At 34.4% G+C, this 26,084-nt stretch overlaps 1 protein-coding gene across 3 annotated transcripts in view; it reads left to right on the top strand.

Annotated features, from left to right (window-relative positions):
• LOC101895914 (protein eva-1) overlaps nucleotides 1-26,084 on the top strand; it is a 184,316-nt gene that overhangs the window by 56,154 nt on the left and 102,078 nt on the right. For all 3 annotated transcript variants that reach the window (XM_059122791.1, XM_059122790.1, XM_059122792.1), the window contains exon 2: nucleotides 8,457-9,155. In XM_059122791.1, coding sequence (XP_058978774.1) covers nucleotides 8,999-9,155 — 157 coding nt within the window. In that variant the 5' untranslated portion in view covers nucleotides 8,457-8,998. The remainder of the gene's footprint in view (nucleotides 1-8,456; nucleotides 9,156-26,084) is intronic.

Genomic DNA, 26,084 nt, shown 5'->3' with positions numbered 1-26,084 from the left:
AATGTTGGAATGGGTGCACAAAGGTGGATTTTAAATTGAAAAATATTGTTGGAATATATAAAGTTGAAATTTGTTGCATTCAAGTTTATGACTTTTGTCACGATGTGTGACCACTGTGCACTGTTAAAAATTATTATTACTTGAATTTAGTACTATATGAGGCAAAGATCCCTGATAACAAAAAGTAATAAGGCAGTAAGTTCTGCCGGGCCTAACTTTGAATACCCTCCACCATTTAGAATGAATTGGGAAATTTTCCAAATACCTAATATAGGGGGTACCGTTTTGTGGGGGCTAAACAATATCGTGGACCTATATAGCCCATCTTGAACTTGACCTACCTGCAGGCAAAAGAAAGATTTTGGCAAAATTTTAGTTTTCTATCTTAATTCGTTTTGAGTATATCGTGATTAAATCGTCTTAAAGTTTTACGCTGATCAAGAATATATATGCTTTGTTGGGTCTAAAATTTTTATTTCGATGAGATTCAAGCGGAATGACGAACTTAATATACCCTCCATACCATATATGGTGGAGGGTATAAAAACATAGCTGATTGCCATTGGGCCCACTCTATTGTAAAACAAAAAACAACAACAATATACTTCATTCGGCAGTAATAATAATACGCCTGGGTATTTATTAATTCATACATATGCTTTTAATGAGATTACTCTTTGTGTCCTTTGATTGGATAAACTCTAAGCATCGCATTGCCGACAATGGTTGCCACGCTACCATTTTCATATTTGTGTTAATGATATCAGTAAAAATGCGGCTTAATGAGAATGTGATGGTATTATATGCTTTATGGAAATCCTTTATAATTATATTTTACTGAAGCTCGCGAATATGTATCGTAAATTATTAAAATGTATAAAAAGTGGCATGCTGCCTTTATTAAACGCCAAGAGACTCACACATTTTGTCGGCTTTAGCAGCTGCTGTTATAGCTATAAAATTACCACTTTCAGTAACTGTGATAATAAGTTACCTTAAAGAAGAGTATACCGCCATAATGCCGCTTATAATCTTTGATAAAAATATGTATACATATATTTTTTTCAAAGTTTGCCGCGTTAATTATTTCCGAAAGATTTACCATACATATGTTGTGCGCGAATATTTGCTATTTGCGTTTGTGTTCAGACATGTTCGTATGACATGTTCAACTTTTGACTACACTTCGAAAACGTTGTGCAAGTAAATTTCCTGATGTCAAGTTCACACATTACGAAGCAATAGAAAGCTGTTCAAAAGTTTTACATGAAGCCTGAAACTGTAGTCATTGAAAGGGAAACGCAAAATTAGTTTTAACAGATATATGTACGAATACATTTTTGTAGCATTATAACACTAGGTTACAATATTCTACAAAAGTATGGCAAATAATAGTTAACGGCACATAGTTCGATTCACTCAGACGTTTTATCGTCGCTGATGTTTGATAATTAGAGTAAATATGTATATTTGTCAATAACTAGTTTTAATGACATCTCTGCTCTGAAAATATAGTGTAGTGACCACATTCTTTATTTTAGGCATTATATGGTAATCTGTATTGAAAAGGTGTATAATTAACGTTTAAAAATAGCAAGCAAACGAGCAGTGGGACGAGCAGTTCTGTTCTGGTCACACCGATTCAAAATATGTTTCCAAAATCGGAACAATAATAGCTAAAATTGGATTTTTTGCTATTTAAAAATATTCATAATAAAATTGTTATTGTTTATACTCTATACCACACTGTGGTACTCTAGTGCACTGTGGCACAGGATGTCTTTGTGCATTTGTTTATAACATTTTACAGGAAATCAAATTCAATTGTTGCTGGTTTATCAGCATAAACTAGTGACTTTACGTAGCCCCACAGAAAATAATCGAGAGGTGTCAAATCGCACGACCTTGGAGGCCAATTGACAGGTCCACTTCTCGAAATCAACTTATCGCCATATTTTGATTTCAATTAGTCGATGGTTGCGTTCGCCGTATGGCACGTAGCGTCATCCTGTTGAAACCACTTCTCCTCCGGATCAATGTCATCCATATTTTTAAACAAAAAATCATTGATCATGGTGCGGTAACGATGTCCATTGACGGTAACGCGAGCTCCGGCCACATTTTTGAAGAAATAAGGTCCGATGATGCCACCAGCGTATCATACGGTGCATTTTTCTGGATGTAATGGAGTCTGTAGGGCCTCTTGTGGATTGGTCTCACTCCATATGCGGCAATTTAGCTTATAACAAATCCGTTAAGCCAAAAATGCGCCTCATCGCTGAACACAATTTTGCGATAAAACAACTGGTATAACTTCGTAGCGTTGTTCAAGCGTGAGTCTATTCATGAAGATTTGTCAGAGTAGACTGAAACAAATGAAAAAAAGGTTCATCAAAATTTAATTTTTTGTATTACTTTTCACAATTTAAAGTACTATCTAGCTTAAAAAACACCCTTTACCTTCGCCCAATTTCTCGTTGTGCACCAAATTTATAATATTGAACCAATTTAGATGCATTTAACATATACCTGCCTAAAAGTAATATGTAAAAGTTGGTGAACATCGGTATATATATATATAGCTATAGCTAAAATACACTTTTCATCCGATTGATATTTAAGTCCCGCAAAAAAACCGTAATATCCATAATAATACCTTTGCCAAAAATTTGTCGAGAACGGTTTAAATTTGGATATAGTTCTCATATATTTTCATTCGATTTTACATGTATTTGGCACCAATTGGGTAATAATAGACCAAAATGGATGAATTTTGGCATTGATCTTTAAAATCTGTTGAAGTTTAGCTCTAATATATTTTTTTAATATTCGATTTTAAAATAACTTATAATATACAACCTATGTGAATGATATTTGGAGAAGTCACATACATCAAAAACCAGTAAGGAAAGCTCAAAAGTCGGGCGGGGCCGACTATATGATACCCTACACCACTATGCATATTTAGTAGAGCTCTCGTAAAAAGGTTTATACAGGGCATTTCAGAGCTCTATGAGATATTTGGTACAAAATCAAAATCTATCGTGCATTTTACGAACTATAGCTATCTTTGAACCGGGTTTCTCCAAATTTGACGTATTAGCTTCTAGACTGAATTCGGTCTTATGTACGAAAATTCAGGTGATTTGGGCGGATATTGGCCATTTGTTGCACAATTAACACGAAATCGGATGAAGATATATATGGGAGGCATATCCAAATCGGAACAGATTTTAATAAAATTAAAATCAACTATTTTTGGGCTTTATCTGATATCTGGTACCAAATATCATTCGTGTGGAGTGCATATTACGAATGTGAGGGACTTAAAGACCAAATCGGATGAAAGATATATATGGGAGCTATAGCTATATCTGAACCGATTTTTACTAAAATTGGTGTGCTTGCTTCTAAGCTGGTTTCGCTCGGATTTGCCAAAATTGATGCTATTACGGCCATTTGATGGTCAATCACCCGAAATCGGATGAAGATATATATGGGAGCTATATCCAAATCTTAACCGATTTCGATAAAATTTAAAACAACTATTCCTGTGCTCCATCTAATACTTGGTACCAAATATCACGGTTGTGGAGTGAATATTACGAATGTAAGGGACTAAAACACTAAATCGGATGAAACATATGTATGGTTGCTATATCTATATCTGAACCGATTTTCACTAAATTTGATATACTTGCTTCTAGGCTGAATTTGGTCCGATGTACTAAAATTCAGTCCATTTGGACTTATATCGGCCATTTGGTTCACAATTAACCCGAAATCGGATGAAGATATATATGGGAGCTATATCCAAATCTGAACCGATTTCGATAAAATTACAAACAGCTATTTCTGGGCTGTATCTTATATCTGGTACCAAATATCATTCTTGTGGAGTGCATATTACGAATGTGAGAGGCTTAAACACCAAATCGGATTTTAATAAAATTAAAATCAACTATTTTTGGGCTTTATCTGTTATCTGGTACCAAATATCATTCCTGTGGAGTGCATATTACGAATGTGAGGGACTTAAAGACCAAATCGGATGAAAGATATATATGGGAGCTATAGCTATATCTGAACCGATTTTTACTAAAATTGGTGTACTTGCTTCTAAGCTGGTTTCGGTCGGATTTGCCAAAATTGATGCTATTACGGCCATTTGATGGTCAATCACCCGAAATCGGATGAAGATATATATGGGAGCTATATCCAAATCTTAACCGATTTCGATAAAATTTAAAACAACTATTCCTGTGCTCCATCTAATACTTGGTACCAAATATCACGGTTGTGGAGTGAATATTACGAATGTAAGGGACTAAAACACTAAATCGGATGAAACATATGTATGGTTGCTATATCTATATCTGAACCGATTTTCACTAAATTTGATATACTTGCTTCTAGGCTGAATTTGGTCCGATGTACTAAAATTCAGTCCATTTGGACTTATATCGGCCATTTGGTTCACAATTAACCCGAAATCGGATGAAGATATATATGGGAGCTATATCCAAATCTAAACCGATTTCGATAAAATTACAAACAGCTATTTCTGGGCTGTATCTTATATATATTATATATCATTCTTGTGGAGTGCATATTACGAATGTGAGAGGCTTAAACACCAAATCGGATAAAACATATATATGGAAGCTATAGCTGTTTTTGAACCGATTTTCTCCAAATTTGTTGTATTTGCTTTAAGGCTAATCTCGGTCACATGTGCCAAAATTCGGCCCATTTGGACTGATATTGGCCATTTAGTGGTCAATTAACCCGAAATCGGATGAAGATATATATGGGAGCTATATCCAAATCTGAACCGATTTCGATAAAATTTAAAACAGCTATTTCTGTGCTCCATCTAATACCTGGTACCAAATATCACGGTTGTGGAGTGCATAGTAGGAATGTGAGGGACTTAAAGATCAAATCGGATGAAAGATATATATGGGAAATTTGATATACTTGCTTTTAGGCCGAACTCGGTTGGGTGTGCCAAAATTCAGGTAATTTGGACTGATAGTGGACATTTGGTGCACATTTAACACGAAATCGGATGAAGATATATATGGGAGCTATATCTAAATTTGATCCGATTCTCACCAATTTCAATAGGGTTCGTCCTTGGGCCAAAAAAATATTGTTTGGAAAATTTCATCCCAATCGGATAATAAATGCGACCTGCATTTTGTTCACAAGAATACATGGACAGACGGACGGACGGACGGACGGACAGACGGACTGACATGCATAAATCGACTCAGAAAGTGATTCTATGAAGGTTCTCAAAAGTAACTATGGGTCTATCTCGTTTCCTTCTCCATGTTACAAACAAATGCACAAAGACATAATACCCTTACCACTATGTGGTGTAGGGTATAAATATCTCCGTCAAGTTGTATGGAAATCGATTAAAATTAAGATATAGCATATATACATTTTTATTTTATTCCGTGCCAAGTTTAAATCTTCTACAGGAGTAACATGCCACTAATAACAGTCATAGGTTGTTATGATTTACTTCTCATTAATTCCCAATATAAGAGTTTATATGTTACGGTGGAATTAAATATTTTCCAAGAAGTGAGGCAGGTAATGCTCTCTTAGTTTTTATCTGGGGATATTCCGTCCGTTAGTTATTTATGGTTTCAATCATAACACAGTATCTACTTTTTCTGACAATTTTGACAAGGTCCAATATAATCCTTACAAACGGGCATAGTCGTTGTGTGGAGTCGATATGGAAAAGGTGGTATTTCCGCCCGAGAAGAATCAGAAATACCAGAAGTAAATAATTTTATGTTTGAATAAGTTTTTTTGGTGTTTTATTGAGATAATAATTTTTGTACAACCAGTCAAATTACCTTGAGTAATTTAGTGTGGCGCAGAGACCATAAAATTTTGACTCACAAACGTCAAGAGATCGTAGAGGTTCTAAGTGATTATAGACGATCCCTTATCTCCTTTTAATATCAGCACGACTACTTTCAGTGAGAGTTAAAATATGAAAAAAAAAAAACCAACAACATTTGCACTCTACGGTCTCCATTGGGAAATTCAAGAGTTGTCAAACAGCATCCGTGATTGACTGGCCTCAGAAAATGATTATACAATTTTTGAAACTTTTCTGCAGGAACCCAGCAAAAAACATTATTAATAATCGATTCATTAACCCACTATTTTAACAAAAGAATGTAGTGTCGCGATTTTCTGGCTACTAAAGTCGATCAAAGAAGTATTTTGTATCGATTTTGTTATGGATATCCTCTTTTCGGAATGTAAACACAACTTGCGTTCTGTAAATATATTGCAAAGTATTTATGTGAATAGACACATGCGTAATACAAAGAACTCTTTGCTTTATTTTGTTTATTACTAAAAACCAAATGAGCCATGAGTTCCGAAATAACAAAGGTTATTATTACCAGTTTTCATAGATAACCTTGTTAATTTTTCAATGGAATGAGGATCGGTCCATAATTGCATGTAGCGTATTTACAGTTTAATATGGACAGACTGACGAACACACATACCTAGATCGACTCAGTTCGGCGAGATAGGAATCCATATGTAACTCCATTTGTTTTGGACCAATATTTCGAGTATAAAAACAAATTATAAGAAATTGATCAACTCCCTACTAATGTAATCCCAATGTTCTAAGATCCAATTGAATGAAGATCAACGTGTTAAGAGATATTGTAATTTATTGACAAAATAAATTAATTTGAGTAATTTATCTCCGACATGAAAATATTTTAGAAAATAACGAAATATTAATCTTGCCGTTCCAACTGAAAACTGCAATGTATTTGATTTTAACTTAAACAAATTTGATTCAAATCGAATTGGAATTGTTTTCGTCTTTTGGATGTTTATACCCTTTACCACACTGTGATCTGGGTATTATGTCATTGTGTATTTATTTGTAAGATAGAGAAGGAAACGAGGTAGACCCATAGTTTCTTTCGATGATCTGCATACAATTCTGAGTTATTTATGTATATCCGTCGGTCCATGTATTTTTGAAAACAAAGTACAGGTCGCATTTATTGTCCGGTTGAGATTTAATTTGTACATATAATTTGTTTGGCCCAAGGACGAACCCTATTTAAATTGGAGATAATCGGTTGAAATGTAGATATTGTGCACCAAATGTGCAATATGAGTACAAATAGTATGGAACTTGTCCGATACGACTAAATCGAGAACGGTTCAGATTTTAATATTTATGGCGATTTCAAGTTTATTGCATACCAAATGATTAATATAAGCCCGAGTTGATGGATCATCCTGGAAGGATATATATCTTGATCCGATATCACGTTTATTGGGCTTAAAAAGTTAATATCAGCTCAAATATAATGGATTTTAATGAAACTCGGTTTAGAAACAAATGCCTCCGCAGATTTAGTAGAAATCGATTTAGAGGAGGATATACCTCTCATATATTAGTTTCTTTCGGCTTTGAAATATAACTGCTTTAAAGCCATAATATGCAATCAAAAACGATCATAGTCGGCATGATTTCATTTTCATAAATTCCCCACAAAAACATTTATTTGTCATGGACAGCTCTACTAAAAATGCAAAGTGGTGTAGGGTATCATAAAGTCGGCCTTGCCCGACTTTTGGACTTTCTTTACTGGTTTTTATTAATGATTTTCTAGAAAACCTTACATATATATCTGTGCATATATATCTGTGCATACATCCTAATTTATAGAGGCATCTGCAGAATCTCTACACGCCAATTGTCTCTTTTAATTAATCTACATAGATTACAATTAAATTCAAATACGAATGATATACCTATACATAAACATATATGAATACCGTCTTTGTGTGCCGTTATAAATGTTAGCGTTTCAGAGAAATTCACTTTGTACATACATGCGTGTGTATGTAAATTTTTCCTCCTAAGTTGTGGAATTGTGTAAAAATTAAAGTCAACTCCCATAGCAACATTGGCATTTGACCCGCAGCATAAAATTATATTAAGACTATTCCCGCCCGCACATGCCGTGCCACATAGGTGGCTGGCAGCCAGGATGTGCAATTACGTTTGCTTGTGAGTGTGCTTACACACTGACACAAGCACACACACACATGTGTACCTACTTAAACGGCATACTCAATTAATTATGAACAAACATTTTAATTAGCAACATTTAAACGTGAATTGAAAAGTAATATCATCATCAGCTTGCCTGGCGAAATTGTTTTCGCTTTTCAATTCCCACAAACAGAAAGTTTAGCGGCTGTGCGCACGTATGTGTGTGTGTGTGTAATGTATGTATTATATTATTTATTTACTTCATATATGCCGACATACAAATATGTGTTGTGTATGTGTAATTTAAAATAGAGTACAAAAAACATCTTGTCAGAGTATGAATAAAAAACGTTTATTTTATATTGTTTTATAAATATTTTCACAGCCAACCCGAATGGAACACTGAAATGAGAACTGGAAAAGAATAAAATAAAATGAATTAAATGTGGCAGAAGCAGCAACAACACAATAATAACAATAACAAAGGCCAACGAGAGCATGAATAAAAAATACAGAAATAACAAAGACAAGAATTGCCATTAAAGCATTTAACTTCGGAACAATTGTGAAGAAACCCACCATCAACAGAAGCAAACTTGCAACAATCACTAGCAACAGCAAGAATAACAGCAACAGTAGACAAGAGCAGCAGCAGCAACAACAACAACAGCAAACTCACAAATTAAACAATACAAACAGCCAAAGAAAGGACTTTGTACATCTGAAAGACTACAGCATAAATTCAAGTATTAAGAACGGCAACAAGCAACAACATCAACGTCACGTCAACAAAAAAAAAACAATACAACTACAAGAACAACAAGAACAAAAGGCACCAGAAGCTGAAGAATTAACGATTCCTTACAAACAACCGTTACAAGAGCTGTGGCAGTTAGCCGCCATACTTGCCTTCGCCGCCCGTGCAAGATGGCGACGCTTCCACACTACCCCGGTCCAGATCTGCGGCATTGGCTGCATCACAACTGGCGTCAGATGTTCTGCGCTTGGTTAACATTCTGGGTGTTCTTCATGTGTACGCTGAGTCCCGTCTTACCAGAAGTTATTTACCGTGTGGATCCTTTGGGTAAATATTTTACTTGAATTTATACACACATATATAAATATATACCTACTACAACATCCTACACACAAACACGTGTTCAACATATGTATACTAACAACAAACAAACACATATACATACATATTGTTTCGTAGAAAACATCTTTACCCAGTGCTATTTGTGTGCTTCTTTTTTCAAGTATTCCCCGCTTGTCCCCATCATCATCGTTTTCGTCCTATCGGTCCGGCGCTTCAAATTGCTCAGCTGGTATGAAGCGTTGCTTGGTACGAATACAAAACACAACGTATTTAGCTTTTTGTTTTCCATTTGCCTTCTGTGGCACAACAACAAAACGAAATCCCCCATGGATCCCCCTCCATGCTGGCATGGAGCCCAGCAACTCTGGCAAAATAGGCAAACTGGGAGTAGACTGTGGGCAAATACACAGTAAAAAACACAAATAGATTTGTTTCGGATTTCCTCTTGTTTTCGGAAAACTTTTCTCTAAAACTATTAACATTGGGTTTGATAATATTGTTGTACCAGCAAAATCCCAACAAACGAAATAGTTTTAAATTAGCTTTACTTTGGGGTTAGAACTACAAACAGAAAGTATAACAAACTCAGTTTGACCTAAATGGGATTTGTAGTCGGTTATTCGATTGGTTGACATAATTACAAATAATAATATATTTAGATATTTGCTTATTGACGGTAATGAAGGGGGGTGGCGAAATTTATTTACGTAGTACATATCGCTCATTTACTCAAAGCGTGTCATAACTCGAAAAATGCATCTTTGGAGTTGGAAATTCATTTTTTTTCAACGAAACCTACTTAATTTTTCTTCAAATTATCATGTTGATATCTGTAGAAGTTGCATCTTTTTAATTGGCATAAATCAATATAATAGTATATTAAGCTTATGAAGCACGTAAGTACTTCAAACATTGCTTGATTTCGCAATTTAGCACTGACATCTAGTGACCTTTTTGCAAGCAATTGTCAATGTCAGTGGTTCCCACAGTTAGTTAGATTGCGTCACACCAATTGACTGCTTAATAACACATAAATATTGGTACAGTTCTACAGTTTGCCATAGATTAACAAAATTTACATAAATTATTTTTAATTTAATATTAAAATTTATTTTGGACAGGATGATGTATTTTTCCCCCTTTTTTGTCATTATACGAATATTCCAATATTAGAAACACTCAGTCGCAGTTAAGAGCTAGCCCTTTGAATTTATTTCAGTGAATTTGTCTATTATCGAACATGTTTTACAAATTTTGTTTTTACAAAAAACTTGCTTATATGGAACGAATCTACCTAAAGATGCCATCAGGAAGAACTCCGAATTGATATTTGCACACTTCGCCTGTGATAAACACACATTGAGTACAACAATGGTATCTGACAACACGAACAGGTACTAAATTAAACGAAATATATATTACCGTCCGTATGACAAGAACGCGTGGTGGTAGATTTCTAAAATTTCCTAGAAATGTTTCAATCTGTCTTCATCGATGATATACGTTCTAGTAGTGCAAACAAGCATTTAAGGGCCTAAAAACACATGGACAAAATGATGAATTAAATGTATTGACGGTAGTTAAACGCAAAAGTCGTGAAGAATACCGAAACATCCCTCCAATAATTTCAAGTTTAAATATTTATAGGATTCAATGAATACAATTGATTTTTTTATTATCAATTGAACAAATAATCTTTTGAATGGTAATAAAATAGTAGTAAATAAAATATTAGTGATATTTTTGAGACATGCTAATATTGTGTCTGCTAATTCTTTCAATTCGAACACACAACTTCAAATTCTTTACATGTGCAGTGAAAATAATTTGTATATGCATGTAGATATGTATATCGGATTCTCGGCATTTCGTTCATTAGAATTCTATGCTTCTGGAGCATACACATATCTGGTTGCTCGGTCTCATTCTCTCTGTGCTCTAATGTAAATTGAAATTGTTGTGATTACATTTTAAATTGACTTTTAATTCTCCACAATCAAATTAGTGGTTTCACCCAATTATTTTCTGTGTAGGGATTTTGGGAGCACTCGTGTAACACTCATGTGAACATGAATGAAAAGCATAATTGCACAAGCAACTTTTTAGAAAAAAAAATGCTAAAAAGAATCCCCTGTGTACGGAAATTTATGTACGCACATACGTATTATTTTTCTTGATTTTGGTTTTTAAATATAGGATTTGCAATTTGGCTTCGGAGTGGGTTATACAAGCATGATAGAATGGAAAACACATTAGGGAGGTGTACAAATTTAAATCGATTGTTAGTAAAAGGGATATATTCCTCTGTACGTCCACCAGTTATCGGACATACTTGGATTTAAAACATTTAATCCCTAATATCCTGCAGAATGATGATGTGAAATAAAAAAATAAATGGAATTATATTTTCCTAGGATAAATCTGAAACATTTCCATTTTCAACAATCTAAAAGGATATTAATTTATCCTTCCGGCTTTACTTTGGAGATTTCTGTTTCAGTTTTATTCTGAACGCTTTTAGTTTTCCTTTATTGCCTCCAAGCACCGGCCTAATGAACATGTGTACAACAACATACAAACGAGAGTATTTGTACCCAAATATGCTTATAATAAAAACTATAAAAAGCAACAGCAACAACAACAACAATATTGTGGTATATTAAGAAGATTTAGGAAGACAGAAATCCAATAGATTGCTGTTAAATTGTTAATCCAAAGAAACAATTTGGACATCTATTTAGGTTGAACCTTTGAGCAGAGAATATCCTTGTCTAAACACACTCACACATGTGCACGTTCATATTCGTACGATTTAAAACGCCCTTCCCAAATGAACACGATTTTTGTTCAAACATGACAACTTGTCATGCTCAGAGGGCTTTTTTTGTTTTTTTTTTTTTTTGGTACTCAGTTTGTTAGTTTGCTGGCTGGTTGTTTATTTTATGTTACGACATAAAACGTGCTAACACTTGTTGGTAAACATGTCCTTTTCTGAAGCTTTTTTGGGACTGACCAATTTCCTACATTTTTAAAATCGCCTGTAAAATTTTAATGGAATTCAATTACCAATCCTGTAATAAAATAAAAGCTGTTTTGCAAGTAAGAACACCGAATGCAAAAAATCATAGTTTTATGCCAAAATACACAGAACGTTACATAAGTGTCCACAAGTTTGATACTGTATGGCGAAGAGAGTAGAATTATGAAAGCAAGTTAGTTTTCACTCATTGTAGAAAAAACTTGATCCGAATGCCATCTTAATTGGACGAGTTGAGCATGGTTGGTGCATCATGTACATAGAATGGAACATAGCCGTAAGAGTTATATATCTGATGTGCGTACAAAAATATTTTTTTTTTAGATTTTTTTTGGGACTGACCAATTTACTTAGGACTAATTTGTTATGTCAAAGGCTCTGCATAAATACTAACAAGTGGAAAAGAAGCTACATTCGGCCGGACCGATTTTATTACTTCATTATTTGGAAGAAACTTTGAAAATGTGAAAAATTCTCTAGAACAAAATATCTTTAAAATATCAAAATACCGAATGGTAGAGTTATATGGGGACTGAACGAAACAATGGGCTTGTATTACCAATTATCTTCCAGAGAAATCTTATGGCGAACTACAAATATAAAGTATGTAGGTTCATCATTGAAAAACAGAATTTAGGGAAGTACCATTATACACCGAAGCCGCGGACTTGTCATAGATCACCAAAAAGACTTTTTAATTGAAATTTTGGTAATATCATATATATCTGCCCTATAGCGGTCTGTCTAGTTACATTGCATTTTCGAATTTATTATAACACGAATGGAAGTAAACTTTGCATTTGAAATATGTATGTCTATGAGTATTGCAACCACGTCTATAGTTAACTTAGGAATTACCATAACGCAATACAATAACATTCCTTTTTTCTATATTCTTGCATGTTTTGCATACTTCATATATATTTCGTTCTAGCGCCTTTGGCGAAACATTGTACGTTCAGGTCCGCGTTTTTGTACGGCCCGACATTCGGTATTTTGATTATTTTTGGCACATTTATCCATGAATATGTCTAAAAATTGGTATTTGTAGGTCATAATGGGTTCTAATGTTTCCTTTACCCTTAGGTGGAGGGTATAAAAAGTTCGGCCTCGCCCGGAACTTAATTTTTTTTACTTGTTAAATTAATTAATAAATTATTTTCATTGAAGCAAATACATTTTGTGTTTGTAGAGGTTTGCCGGTATTTGTTTATGTGGTTATGAAAAAAAAAAAAAAATAACATACACACTGTACGTTTTGATTACATTTTTGGTCCGGCCTTCACAACTTATTCGCATGCCTAAGCAATAAATATGTACACATGTATTGTGAAGAAAATGTGATTTTTAAATAAAATTTAATATTTTTTTAGAAGAATTGAGTAAAAGCGTCGCAATATCGAATGCTGCAAAACAAAAACTAAAAACGAAAAAAAAAAAATAAATAAAAAAGTAGGTCTCTTTATTTTTAGCAGACTGTTGACAAAATATGATTAAACGATTAATCCAAAAATTATCCAAATTTAATTTTATTTACATTCTAAGTTGTTTTAGTTTGTTTATGTATTTACAGCCAAAAAATATTCGCGGACGTTCATTGCGTTAACTTCACGCTGTCAGATTTGTGATAGAATTTATATGACCATATATATATATATATATATATATATATATATATATATATATATATATATATGATCAAATATTTGCATATATTTCATTACAAAATACCATTCAGTATGGATTGGAGTACAGAATAAACGACATCTGATCTATTGTTACAGTTCGATGATGTGGAATTAATAATTTTGATTAAATAAAACAATGCTTCAATCAAACATCAACTTTGAAAAAATGTTCCCCAAATATTTCCTCATACATTGAATGAATTCAGTGCATGTTGTTACAACTTTTTTCACATACGTACACACATGCATATACATATGTATATATGCATATGAATCCTGTCACTTTTGTTGTTTATACCCGTCACAGTTGAACAATAAAAATGAATGCTTAAAAAGAAGTTGGTGATTTAATACTTGTTTACTTCTCAAAAATATCTCCTAGTGATGACATAGCACAAACGAAAATGATGTACTGCTTTTTCTTCTGCTTTTGCTTCGTCGTCTTGCCTTGCTTTGTGAATACATTTCGATGGAACTTTGCAAAACTCTTATGAAATTTCCCAACAATGGATACAGACAACAATTTATGAGATTCAGTGAAAGCCGCTTGAAATCTCTTCTCCGGCTTCGTACATTGCAAATGTTCAATAAGTGCTGCCGTCAATAATAAAAAGGAACAACAACTTCATGCCCATTATGTTCCCTCATCTATTCAGCCTGATTGCGCTTTGTATTTGTTTTACTTACGGAAGTACATTACAATAGACGATGCATTGGAAGGACAAAGCAAAATGAACATGATAGGTACTATGTTGTTGGCGAGTGGGTGGCTGGTTGTGTGTGTGTGTGTGCGTGAGCTCTGTTGTAAACTCGAGAATCAAAGCTTTCCTTTCATTCGACTTGTTTACATCCGTACAAGACAAGAAAACGACCATACATTATGGCACATGATTTTTGCTCTTTTTGTGTATGTGTGTGTGTTTGTGTTTCAGCTTGCTTTACATGACATCATATTTCATGTCCATTCTGCTTATGTATTTGTACACTCCTACTCCCACACACAGCCATACACAATAAACTGCGATGTTTCTAGAGATGGGAGAGAACTGCCATATAATAAAGAACTTGAAAAAGTTTTTAACAATTACAAATACAACTTAACATAATAAAATGTAGTGGTAATGAATTGCCAACTTATACGACGTTGAAAAAAAGGCCAGCATGTGAGACAGTCAAGACAATTGGGCATACCCATTATATGTCACAAGGACTTGTATAAAATCCTAGATATTTATGTATATTCACATACTGTGTTTCAAGTATTATTAGGTTGTAACGTTTCAATATAAATCTCCACCAAGCATAAATGACTTGTTTTGGTCAAATCCTTCCTCAATCAATGTTTAATGTGTTTTCTTAAAGCACACATATATAGACCAAATCCAGGCGATTTAAAGGCCAACTTCATTGTGTACACCTGCGTCTAATCTGAAATGCAGTGGATCTTCGTATATGTAATTATGTTTTTGGCCTCGCAGTGGCATTGATACTGATGACTATTCTAGGACATTTAATTCCAAAACTAGTCTTTTTGGCGACTGAAAAAACAGACTTTTCGGATTTGCGACCTATGAAATGCTTGACTATTATCCGCCATCCCTGGTCACCGTTATCAATTCAAAAAAAAAAAAATTAACACAATTGAAACAAGTAAGCAAAGGCTACAGTCGAGCGAAGCCGACCGTTGAATACCCTACAACACTATAATAAACGTTACAGTTTATATGGGCGAGATACTCAAAAGGATTCCAGAAGATATTGTGACAAATAATAAAAGAAAACCATTAGGTTTCGTTCTCTAATTTTCGAATAATAGCAACCTAAACTAATTTGCTCATTTCCAATTTATTGGTAGATGTTGCACTTAAATGGTTTTCTTAGATCTGGAACCAATATTTCCCAAAGACCTATAATCTCTCAGAAGTGGCAAAAGATTAACATTTATTATTGGTTTTTGACTGAAATGCATCTACATGAGATACAGACATTTGACTTTATTCTGCAACGAAATCAGCGTTAACGAAATAGTCAGAAGTGCGTCTTTCCTGTATTTGTGAATTCTCCAAAAAGTCACTGGAATGGACATTTTCGTATTTTGTCTACAAAAGTTGGCAAACTATTTCACACATTGAATATTTTTGGATGGCCATCCAAAACTGCTTGGCTTTTGTAATGTCCGGTAACCCCCATTCAAATGTGCGTGAGGATCGGGCGATAATTACGACCTGCAGACAATATTGCAGTTTTTTGGTCCATTTCAGCCCCTAAATATATGGCGATCATCTCCGAAAAGAGTAGGCTTCTATTCTGACCCTCATCTTATCTCCATGCAAAATTTCGTAAGGATAGGGCCATAAATGAGATCTGTATATGATATCTTGATATCCTAACTACTTAGTGTTAGCTGTAGAAATATTACCAAATGTTTATTCAAAATGAAAATATGCCAAAAATATGACAAAATTAAAAAATGTGAGAAAATTATTAAAATATTTTTATGAGATTTTTTTAGACGTTTTTTCTTTCCTGCCAAGAGGCCATTCTGAATTAATGAGAAATGTCGAAATCAGTTCAGCCGTTCTCGACATATAAGAGATTTTTCAAGCATATCTTCTTTGATGGACATATATATCGCACATATTTTGCTATATATCCGATTTTTTGGATGTTAACATCAATGTAAAGATCAGAAGTAACCTTGACATGGATTTGTGATTTCGCCGGGATTTAAAATATTCGCGGTTTAATGAAAAATGTTGATTTTTTTAACACAAAAGATGTGGTATTTTACCCGCTAAATATTATCCGATGACCACCCAAATTGGTAGGCTTCTTCCCCGCCCTAAACCCTAGCTTCCGCGTCGATTGGTTTATAATTGCGACCTGTATAGCTACTGCAAAATCCGACATTTTTCAGTATTTGGTCCATTTCAACCCCTAAACATTTAGCGATCATCTCCAAAAGAAATAGGGTTCTATTCTGACCCCAGTCCCACCTCCATTCTAAATTTCGTGAAGATCGGGCCATAATTGCGACCTGTAGAGTGATTACAAATTAACATGGACAGACGGACAGACGGACGGACGGACATACATAGCTAGATCGACTCAGCTCGGCGAGCTAGGAAGATCCATATATACTTTCCTATGTGGGAAACCAATATTTCGTGGTGTTACATAATTTTTGGGCCAATCAAACTTATAATACCCCTACCACATAGTGTTGTAGGGTATAAAAATCCAATATTTGGGCTACACAGCCGCTCAAACGCAATCCATTTATTTGTAACGTATCGTTCGTGATTTGAAAATTCAATTTCTAATACAAAACATTTTAATTATAATCCGTTAATTTTTATAACATAACTAGCTGAACCCGGTGCGCTTCGCTACCCCTTTTGATTTTATATGCATGCAAAATTTTATTTACGAATATATGTTGGATAAAGAAAAACAAATTTAAAAATTAAAAAAAATATTGCACTAATTTAATGCGTTAATAAACAAAATCATTACAAAAGCAGTAACATGACATGCATACACGAAGGGTTTGTCCTTTGGATTTATTTATTTCATAGCAAATACCAAGCGTGCAGGAAATTGCAATTTTTTTAAGTAGAGTGGTTTTTCTATTGCAATTAGTGTATTCGAGATAGCAACATACTTCGCCGTAATAAGCGCATTTCAAATAAAGTGTTGTGTTGTTATTTAATGTTAGCCTAAGGCGTTGTGGGTCAATGGTTCTTATCAAAATCATATCCCAATCTGATCCGATTTAAATATAATTTTAAAAAAATTACTTTTACACCAAACTCCGCCACACCTTTCATAATTCATTGAAATTGGTGCGTCAAATATGTGAAATCGGCCGAGAATATTTATATGGGAGCTATATCCAAATCTTAACTAATTTCCAATTAATTTGTCACATTTATTATTGTAACCAAATTCCGCCACACATTTTGAATTTCATTGGTATCGGTCATATATATCATGTTTGGTGCATAGCATGTATGAAATCGGCCGAAGTATATATGTTAGCTATATCCAAACCTCAACTGATTTTAATATAATTTGGCAATTTTTTCTGGTGCCAGATTTTGTCTCTCTCGCTTTGGGTGCATCAAATATGTGAAATCGTCTGAGTATATATATGGGAGCTATAATCAAATCTGAGCGTATTTGAATATAATTTGTCAAATTTATTTTTGTACCAAATTTAGCCACTCATGCCGAATTTCCTTGGAATCGGATCTACGTATCGTGTTTTGTGCATCAAATATGTGAAATCTTTGGAAAATATATATGGGAGCTATATCCAAATCTGAACCGATTTTAATATAATTTGACTAATTTATTTTCTGATCAAAATCCCGATACATATTCCAAATTTCTTTGGAATCCAACATACATATCGTGTATGGTGCATAAAATACATGAAATCGGTCGAAAATATATATGAGAGCTATATCCAAATCGGAACCGATTTTAATATAATTTGACAAATGTATATTTGTTTTAATTTCCGCTACACATTCCAAATTTCATTGAAATTAGAGATACATAGCGTGTTTGGTGCATCAAAAAAATGAAATCGGTCGAAAATATATATGGGAGCTATATCCAAATCTGAACCGATTACAATATAATTTGGCAAACTTATTTTTGTTCCAAATTCCGTTACGTATTCCAAATTTTGAGACTGTATCTTCAACCAATCAATAGATATGTGCATATAAAATCTAAATTTTTGGGAGGTACCTCCGAATCTGATGCTATATCTCCAGTTCCAAGTGGAAATTCAAAAATGTATATAGCCTATGTTACTTTCAGGCGATGTTGCAGTATATATGGAAATTTTCAGGAAAATCTATTCAGCGGTTTTCGAGTCCATAAATTACAAACAAACAAACATACAAACATTTTCCTCTTTTATAGATATAGAGGTAACTATTCCATATAAAGTTTTATTTTTTTTTTTTTCATTACATTTTTTATTTATAATCCCAATTATTTCCTTCGAAATTCAAATTATTTAATTCGAAACAAAATATAAAAAAAAAAATATTTAGTAATGACTATAAATTTTATAAAATATATAAAATCTTCAATCGAATAAATGAAATAAAAAATTAGAAAATCATATAATTATCATTTCCAGTTAAACAAAATGCAATAAAGGGTTGCCTATATTCGACGGACCCACGACTCTTTAGGCCCATTCCAGTCGACGAGGCTTGTCCGCAGGCAACATTCTTTGCGTCAATTGAATTTTGTACGGGAACAACTGCAAATCAATCCGTTGTAAAGTGGACCGAGCCATGCCCAACTGCTGAGAACGGCGTTTTTGGGATGTTCTTGGGGACCTCACAACACTGGCTCGTACGGCAGCGATATTCTCGGCCGATCGCCTTGGTCGACTTTTATATGGCCTCTTCGGATTAGAAAGAGCCTTACCAGTCGACAATTTTTCGTACAAACGCTTAATGGTGTTCTTAGAAGGCGCACTTCTCACATTTTTTAATGTTTTAAAATCACGTTAAGTTTTCACTATTGACTTCTTCTGTGGAATGTAAATTTCAACTATTTCGCGTGGCGTGTATTGGTTCATGGTAAAAATCTGCTTGGACTGACGCTTCAAACGCGGTATGTCATCAAGCGATGTGACATCTCTGTCAAAAGTTATGGCGTTGCCAGATGGGTCCGCCGAATATGGACAACCCTGTACAAATTCAAATGAATATTTTAAATTACTCATGCAAATAAATAAAGACACTCATGTCAGAATTTGAACTGCAAAGTTAAGCTCGTCTCGAAAGAGAAACAATCTAAGAAAACCATAACTACATTATCTTCGCCCTAATAAGGCAAAACACAAAAATTGAAAGTCAACTGAACACGTCTGCGATTTGAACCACGGACCTCGGTGTGAAGCGTGAAGTCATCCAACAGCAGCACAAAAACAGGTCTTTGCATTGAAAGTAATGAAGTTGTTGTGGGAAAAAGATTTCCTTAGTAGAACTTAAGTCGAACTCGGATTCTTCTGGTGTTTAAATATCCGCATATGCTTTATCGCAATCACTTTGAAGTAAATAATACCTCCCAAAGAATGGATCTTAAAGGCGTTTCAAGGCCTACCAACGGCGAAACGCGTCGCATTGCTTTTATTTTCATAGTAAATTTCTTATTATTATTGTTGTTTCAAAACAGAAACAAAAAAAAATTAATTAAAACCATTTGAATTTAAAATGAATTCTCGAATTGCATAAAAATCTTTTTTTATTATATACGATTTGGAAATTTTTGCGATAGTTTCAAATGTTATCGGACACTTTTCAGGAAATTACTAATAAATGTGACAGTAATATGTACATACTCAAAGATTGCCGAAAGATTTGACACTTTTTTAAGATTTGTCATCGCTGTAAAATACGAAGTACTCAAACAGGTGTTTAATAGTTTCTCACAGCCGTTTCAGGAAAATTGAGAATAATTGCTAATCTTTTCAAAAAAAAATTAGTCTAATGGTTTGAAATTCGTGATTTCTCAGCAACTTTGTCTTGATTGTTCCAACCATGCAGAGCTCTGCTCCTCTGATTCGGAAACAAGGAATTACAAGGACTCGTGTGTAGTCGAGCGATTTACATCATCTACTGCTGCCATTGCCACTGCTTGTCACGGCTGTGGTTGTTATTGCCGCCGTTTTTTCGGGTAGCATCATTAAGTTTTATTGTTGTCATATATTATGCCGACATGGTAAAGTAACTGCTATTAATGCATTTTATGCGTTTTCTTCTTTACGCATACATGATTTTAATGTTTTCACAACATTAATTCATGTCTGGCTCAAGTGAAACGCCCGCTTATGTTCTTGGTACATCCCCCTCACCTTCAGGGTATGCGGTAGCGAGCGAGAGGTACCACTCACATGGGTTATTTCGAGTGAGACTCACATGCAGGGATTTCATTAGAAACGAAAAGGCGGAGAAAATGCCGTGTTTTATGCTCCGGCAACCGAGATAAACCACAATGACTTGTCGACTGCGCCAGCTTGGTTGGTTATCTTCCAGTGTGGCTGAAGAAAGAATCGTCGTGTAATAAGACAAAAACGTGCCTAATAAATATTCAATTCAATTATACGCAATTTGTTACATGGCTGAGATTAATAAAACACCAGAACGATGTCAGTGTTGGCAACGATGATGCCCGTGACGGCGAATGACTCGAACTAATGTTCACATTCAAATGACATAAACGGATGTTAACGAGAATCGGTCGTCTTTGAACAACCTCTAACATAAAAATAAACACTGACTTTAATATTGTTGTACACTTCGGGGTGAGGAAATCCATCATTGTAAGCACATGTGTAATACCTCTCACATATAAACACACGCACCCCCCACATAAACCCTAATTAGAAGCAACACCTTAAAACAAATAATGGCTGGAATGCTGAATCATTATTTTGAATGAAATGTTTTGCCACATATCATATGAAAAAACCTTTTTGTGGCCATTATATCTGCCAACATGTACATTCGTATGTGAGTCTATATGTCTTTATCATTAGGATAGTTTCTTTCCACTGGAATTGTTTTATATTCTACAAGTGACAAAAAGATACTTATGAAAAATTAAAAAAAAAAAAAAAAAAAAAAAAAAAAAAATATATATATATATATATATATATATATATATATATATATATATATATATATATATATATATATATATATATATATATATATATATATTGTTTGAACTGTTTTTTTTTTTTTTTTTTTCAATTTCATTAACTTTATTGAATTAAATCGATTTTTCGAGAACGGAAAAATTCTACTATCGGGAAAAAAACTCAAGAATTGATTGATTGTCTGATTTGATTGCCTCTTGCCAGAAAAGGATAAAATCCAAAAAAAAAAAATTACAAAAGAATCGCGTAAAAATGTGAAATTTTGAATTTTTCATTTTGACTTTGAAATGTACAATAGTAATGTTTTATAATGCATGATTTTTTCAATTTTGATTTACTGTTTTCAAATGTACATTTGAAGTTTTTTTCTTTTTATACCCTACAACACTTTGTGTTGGGGGTATTATAAGTTTGATTGGGCCAAAAATTATGTAACACCTCGAAATATTGATTTCCCACATAGGAAAGTATATATGGATCTTCCTATCACGCCGAGCTGAGTCGATCTAGCTGTGTATGTCCGTCCGTCCGTCTGTCCGTCTGTCCATGTTAATTTGTAATCACTCTACAGGTCGCAATTATAGCCCGATCTTCACGAAATTTAGAATGGAGGTGGGGATAAGGTCAGAATAGAAATGGACCAAAAACTGAAAAAAATCCTGATTTTGCAGTTGCTCTACAGGTCGCAATTATGGACCAATCGAAGCGGAAATTAGCATGGGGCTAAAGCTTCAGGCTGGGCAGAAGCCTTCCGATTTTGATGGTCATCGGATAATATTTAGTGGGTGAAAAAGACTATAATATTTGTGATAAATAAAAGTCAAATTTCCATTATACCGCGAATATTTTTAGTCCCGGCGAAATCATAAATAGACGAAGAGGTCAATTCTGACCGTTACGTAGATGCCGATAGTAAATATATCGGATATATATAGCGAAATATATACAATGTGTATATACAAAGGAAAGGAATGTTAGATGGAATGCTTATATCTCAAGAATGGCTGGACCGATTTTGACAAATTTTGTCAATTCAGAATGCACTCTTGACATAAAAGTATAAAATCTAAAAAAAAATCGCATAAAAATAAGTCAAAAATGATCTTAATATAGATTTTATAGTATTTTGTGACATATTTTTATTATTTCATATTTTTTATCGCATGCGATTTTTTCAATTTGACTTATAATATTAAGGTGTACATTTTGTAATATTTTTCCACTTTACAACACAGGTTTGGGATATTATATACAGATTGCAATTATCGTCCGATCCTCACGAAAAGGGTAGGGTTAGGCTCAGAAGGGCTAGGCCTATTGTTTTCAAAGAAGTCCGCAATATATTTATGGGTTGAAATGGACCAACAACTAAAAATGTTCCAGATTTTGCAGCCGTTATAAAGGTCATAAATAGAAACCAAATGACACGAAATCTCGCATGAAGTTAGAGTTTAGGACAGCTGGTAGAATGGACTACTACTTTTGTCTGAAAAATACTAACATTACTCACAGGCGATAGCCGAAATACACAAAATGCGAACTTCTGCCTTTTTTTGCTGATTTCTTTGACGAATATAGAAGATCGTATAGAAGAGTCTAAATTTGGAGATACAGAGGAGCCTCTTACTTTCAGATACGACGGAGTGCGTAAATATTGGGCAAATGTCCCTGGTCAAAATGCTAAGGGTAATATCTGGGCAGTGCTCCGTCACATCATTTCAAAAGCAAAATCTTCCAGAATGGATTTGGACATAAGGGGGCTTCTAACATATTGTAGTGTTGTAGGGTATCACATGGTCGGCCCCGCACGACTATAGCCTTTGCTTACTTGTTTGAATTTTAATGTGGTGTAGTTTTTCTGGGGAGTATAAAGCGACAACGGATTAAACTGTTATTATTGATTGTATGTATTGATTGGATAAGTGGAACTATGCGAATAATACCTTTTCAGAAGATAATAAGCTATGAAAAAAATCAATATTTTACCATGTACGAACGGTTTTTTCAAACTGGGACTCATTCCGTCGGAAATTGTGGCAGAAACATGAAAAAATTACAAATATTCGAGTGAAGCACGGGACCGAATATTTGTTTAATCATCATTGAATTATGCTATGATGAAGAAGTAAAAAAGTTGTTAGTCCGGCCGGGCAGAACTTCGAATACCCTCCTCCATTTGCAACGAAATTGGCAATTTTCAAAAAAAATTAAATCCGTTAAAAATTCTGTCAAAATAATTATATTACGACGTGGACCTGCATAGGCAACTTTTGTCACAAGCCATTTAGATATTCAAATGCGAAACTTGAAAAAAAAAATCGGTGAATAATTTACCTAAAATCATCCAAATACCGAGTATAGGGAGGTGCTGTTATATGGGGGCTATACGAAGGCGTGGACCTGCACGGACAATTTTCTGTCATAGGCTGTAGTATCCATTTTTAACTTCAAATAACAAATTTGAAACATTTCCTGTGAATAATTTCGCCTAAATCAGCAAAATACCGTAATTCGGAGGTACCATTGTATGGGGGCTATACCACAACAAGGACCTACATGGCCCATTTCCAAAAGTCCTGCAGATATAATATACATTTCAGTAAAATTTTATCAACCTACTTCATTCGGAAGCTTAAGTGATATCCACAGACAGTTAGACGAACGGACATCGCTAAATCGACATAGAATTGTATGCTTTGTGGGGTCTAAAATCTATATTTCGAGGTGTCACAAACAAAATTCCCTCTGACGTTAATTGGAGAAAAAGAGTAATTATCTTTGACTATTCTGAAATTATTGTGTCATCAATTACGAGTTGGACAAAACCAAATGCCATGAATCACGATATTCTAAACGTTGCAAATACAAATTCCCAATTACAGCTCGATCAGATTCTTTGATAGCTGTGCACCCAATTCATAAAATCGGACAAAATTTTCTTGCCCATGTGTTCGAATTTAGCCTAGACGAAGGTATATGCAATTTGTTGGAAATTAGTTCAAATACATGTAAAAATAAAAGATAAACCAATCGGTTCAGGTGTAAATGTTACTCCCATACACATTTACTTCTAATCTTATGTAAGTGGTACGATTGTGTAGTTAAATAGGATTTTTGGTTCAAAGGGTCATGTTCCGACTAGAGTAAATTTAAGCCTTTTTAACATCATAATATGCAGTCAATAGCAACGATATTTGTTACGAGGGTTTGCATACCCTTCAAATTTAGTGAAAATCTATTTAAATGTGATTTTTTTGAGGCTAGGATTTTCATGCATTAGTATTTGACAGATTACGTGGGATTTCAGACATGGTGTCAAAGAGAAAGATGCTCAGTATGCTTTGACATTTCATCATGAATAGACTTACTAACGAGCAACGCTTGCAAATCATTGAATTTTATTACCAAAATCAGTGTTCGGTTCGAAATGTGTTTCACGCTTTACGTCCGATTTTTGGTCTACATAATCGACCAAGTGAGCAAACAATTAATGCGATTGTGACCAAGTTTCGCACTCAGTTTACTTTATTGGACATTAAACCAACCACACGAATGCGTACAGTGCGTACAGAAGAGAATATTGCGTCTGTTTCTGAGAGTGTTGCTGAAGACCGTGAAATGTCGATTCGTCGCCGTTCGCAGCAATTGGGTTTGTGTTATTCGACCACATGGAAGATTTTACGCAAAGATCTTGGTGTAAAACCGTATAAAATACAGCTCGTGTAAGAACTGAAGCCGAACGATTTGCCACAACGTCGAATTTTCAGTGAATGGGTCCTAGAAAAGTTGGCAGAAAATCCGCTTTTTTATCGACAAATTTTGTTCAGCGATGAGGCTCATTTCTGGTTGAATGGCTACGTAAATAAGCAAAATTGCCGCATTTGGAGTGAAGAGCAACCAGAAGCCGTTCAAGAACTGCCCATGCATCCCGAAAAATGCACTGTTTGGTGTGGTTTGTACGCTGGTGGAATCATTGGACCGTATTTTTTCAAAGATGCTGTTGGACGCAACGTTACGGTGAATGGCGATCGCTATCGTTCGATGCTAACAAACTTTTTGTTGCCAAAAATGGAAGAACTGAACTTGGTTGACATGTGGTTTCAACAAGATGGCGCTACATGCCACACAGCTCGCGATTCTATGGCCATTTTGAGGGAAAACTTCGGAGAACAATTCATCTCAAGAAATGGACCGGTAAGTTGGCCACCAAGATCATGCGATTTGACGCCTTTAGACTATTTTTTGTGGGGCTACGTCAAGTCTGAAGTCTACAGAAATAAGCCAGCAACTATTCCAGCTTTGGAAGACAACATTTCCGAAGAAATTCGGGCTATTCCGGCCGAAATGCTCGAAAAAGTTGCCCAAAATTGGACTTTCCGAATGGACCACCTAAGACGCAGCCGCGGTCAACATTTAAATGAAATTATCTTCAAAAAGTAAATGTCATGGACCAATCTAACGTTTCAAATAAAGAACCGATGAGATTTTGCAAA

Source organism: Musca domestica, unplaced genomic scaffold, assembly GCF_030504385.1.
Source record: "Musca domestica strain aabys unplaced genomic scaffold, Musca_domestica.polishedcontigs.V.1.1 21, whole genome shotgun sequence".
NCBI lineage: Eukaryota > Metazoa > Arthropoda > Insecta > Diptera > Muscidae > Musca > Musca domestica.
The sequence above is the reverse complement of the archived record's forward strand: the minus strand, read 5'-3'. Positions and strand labels throughout refer to the sequence as shown.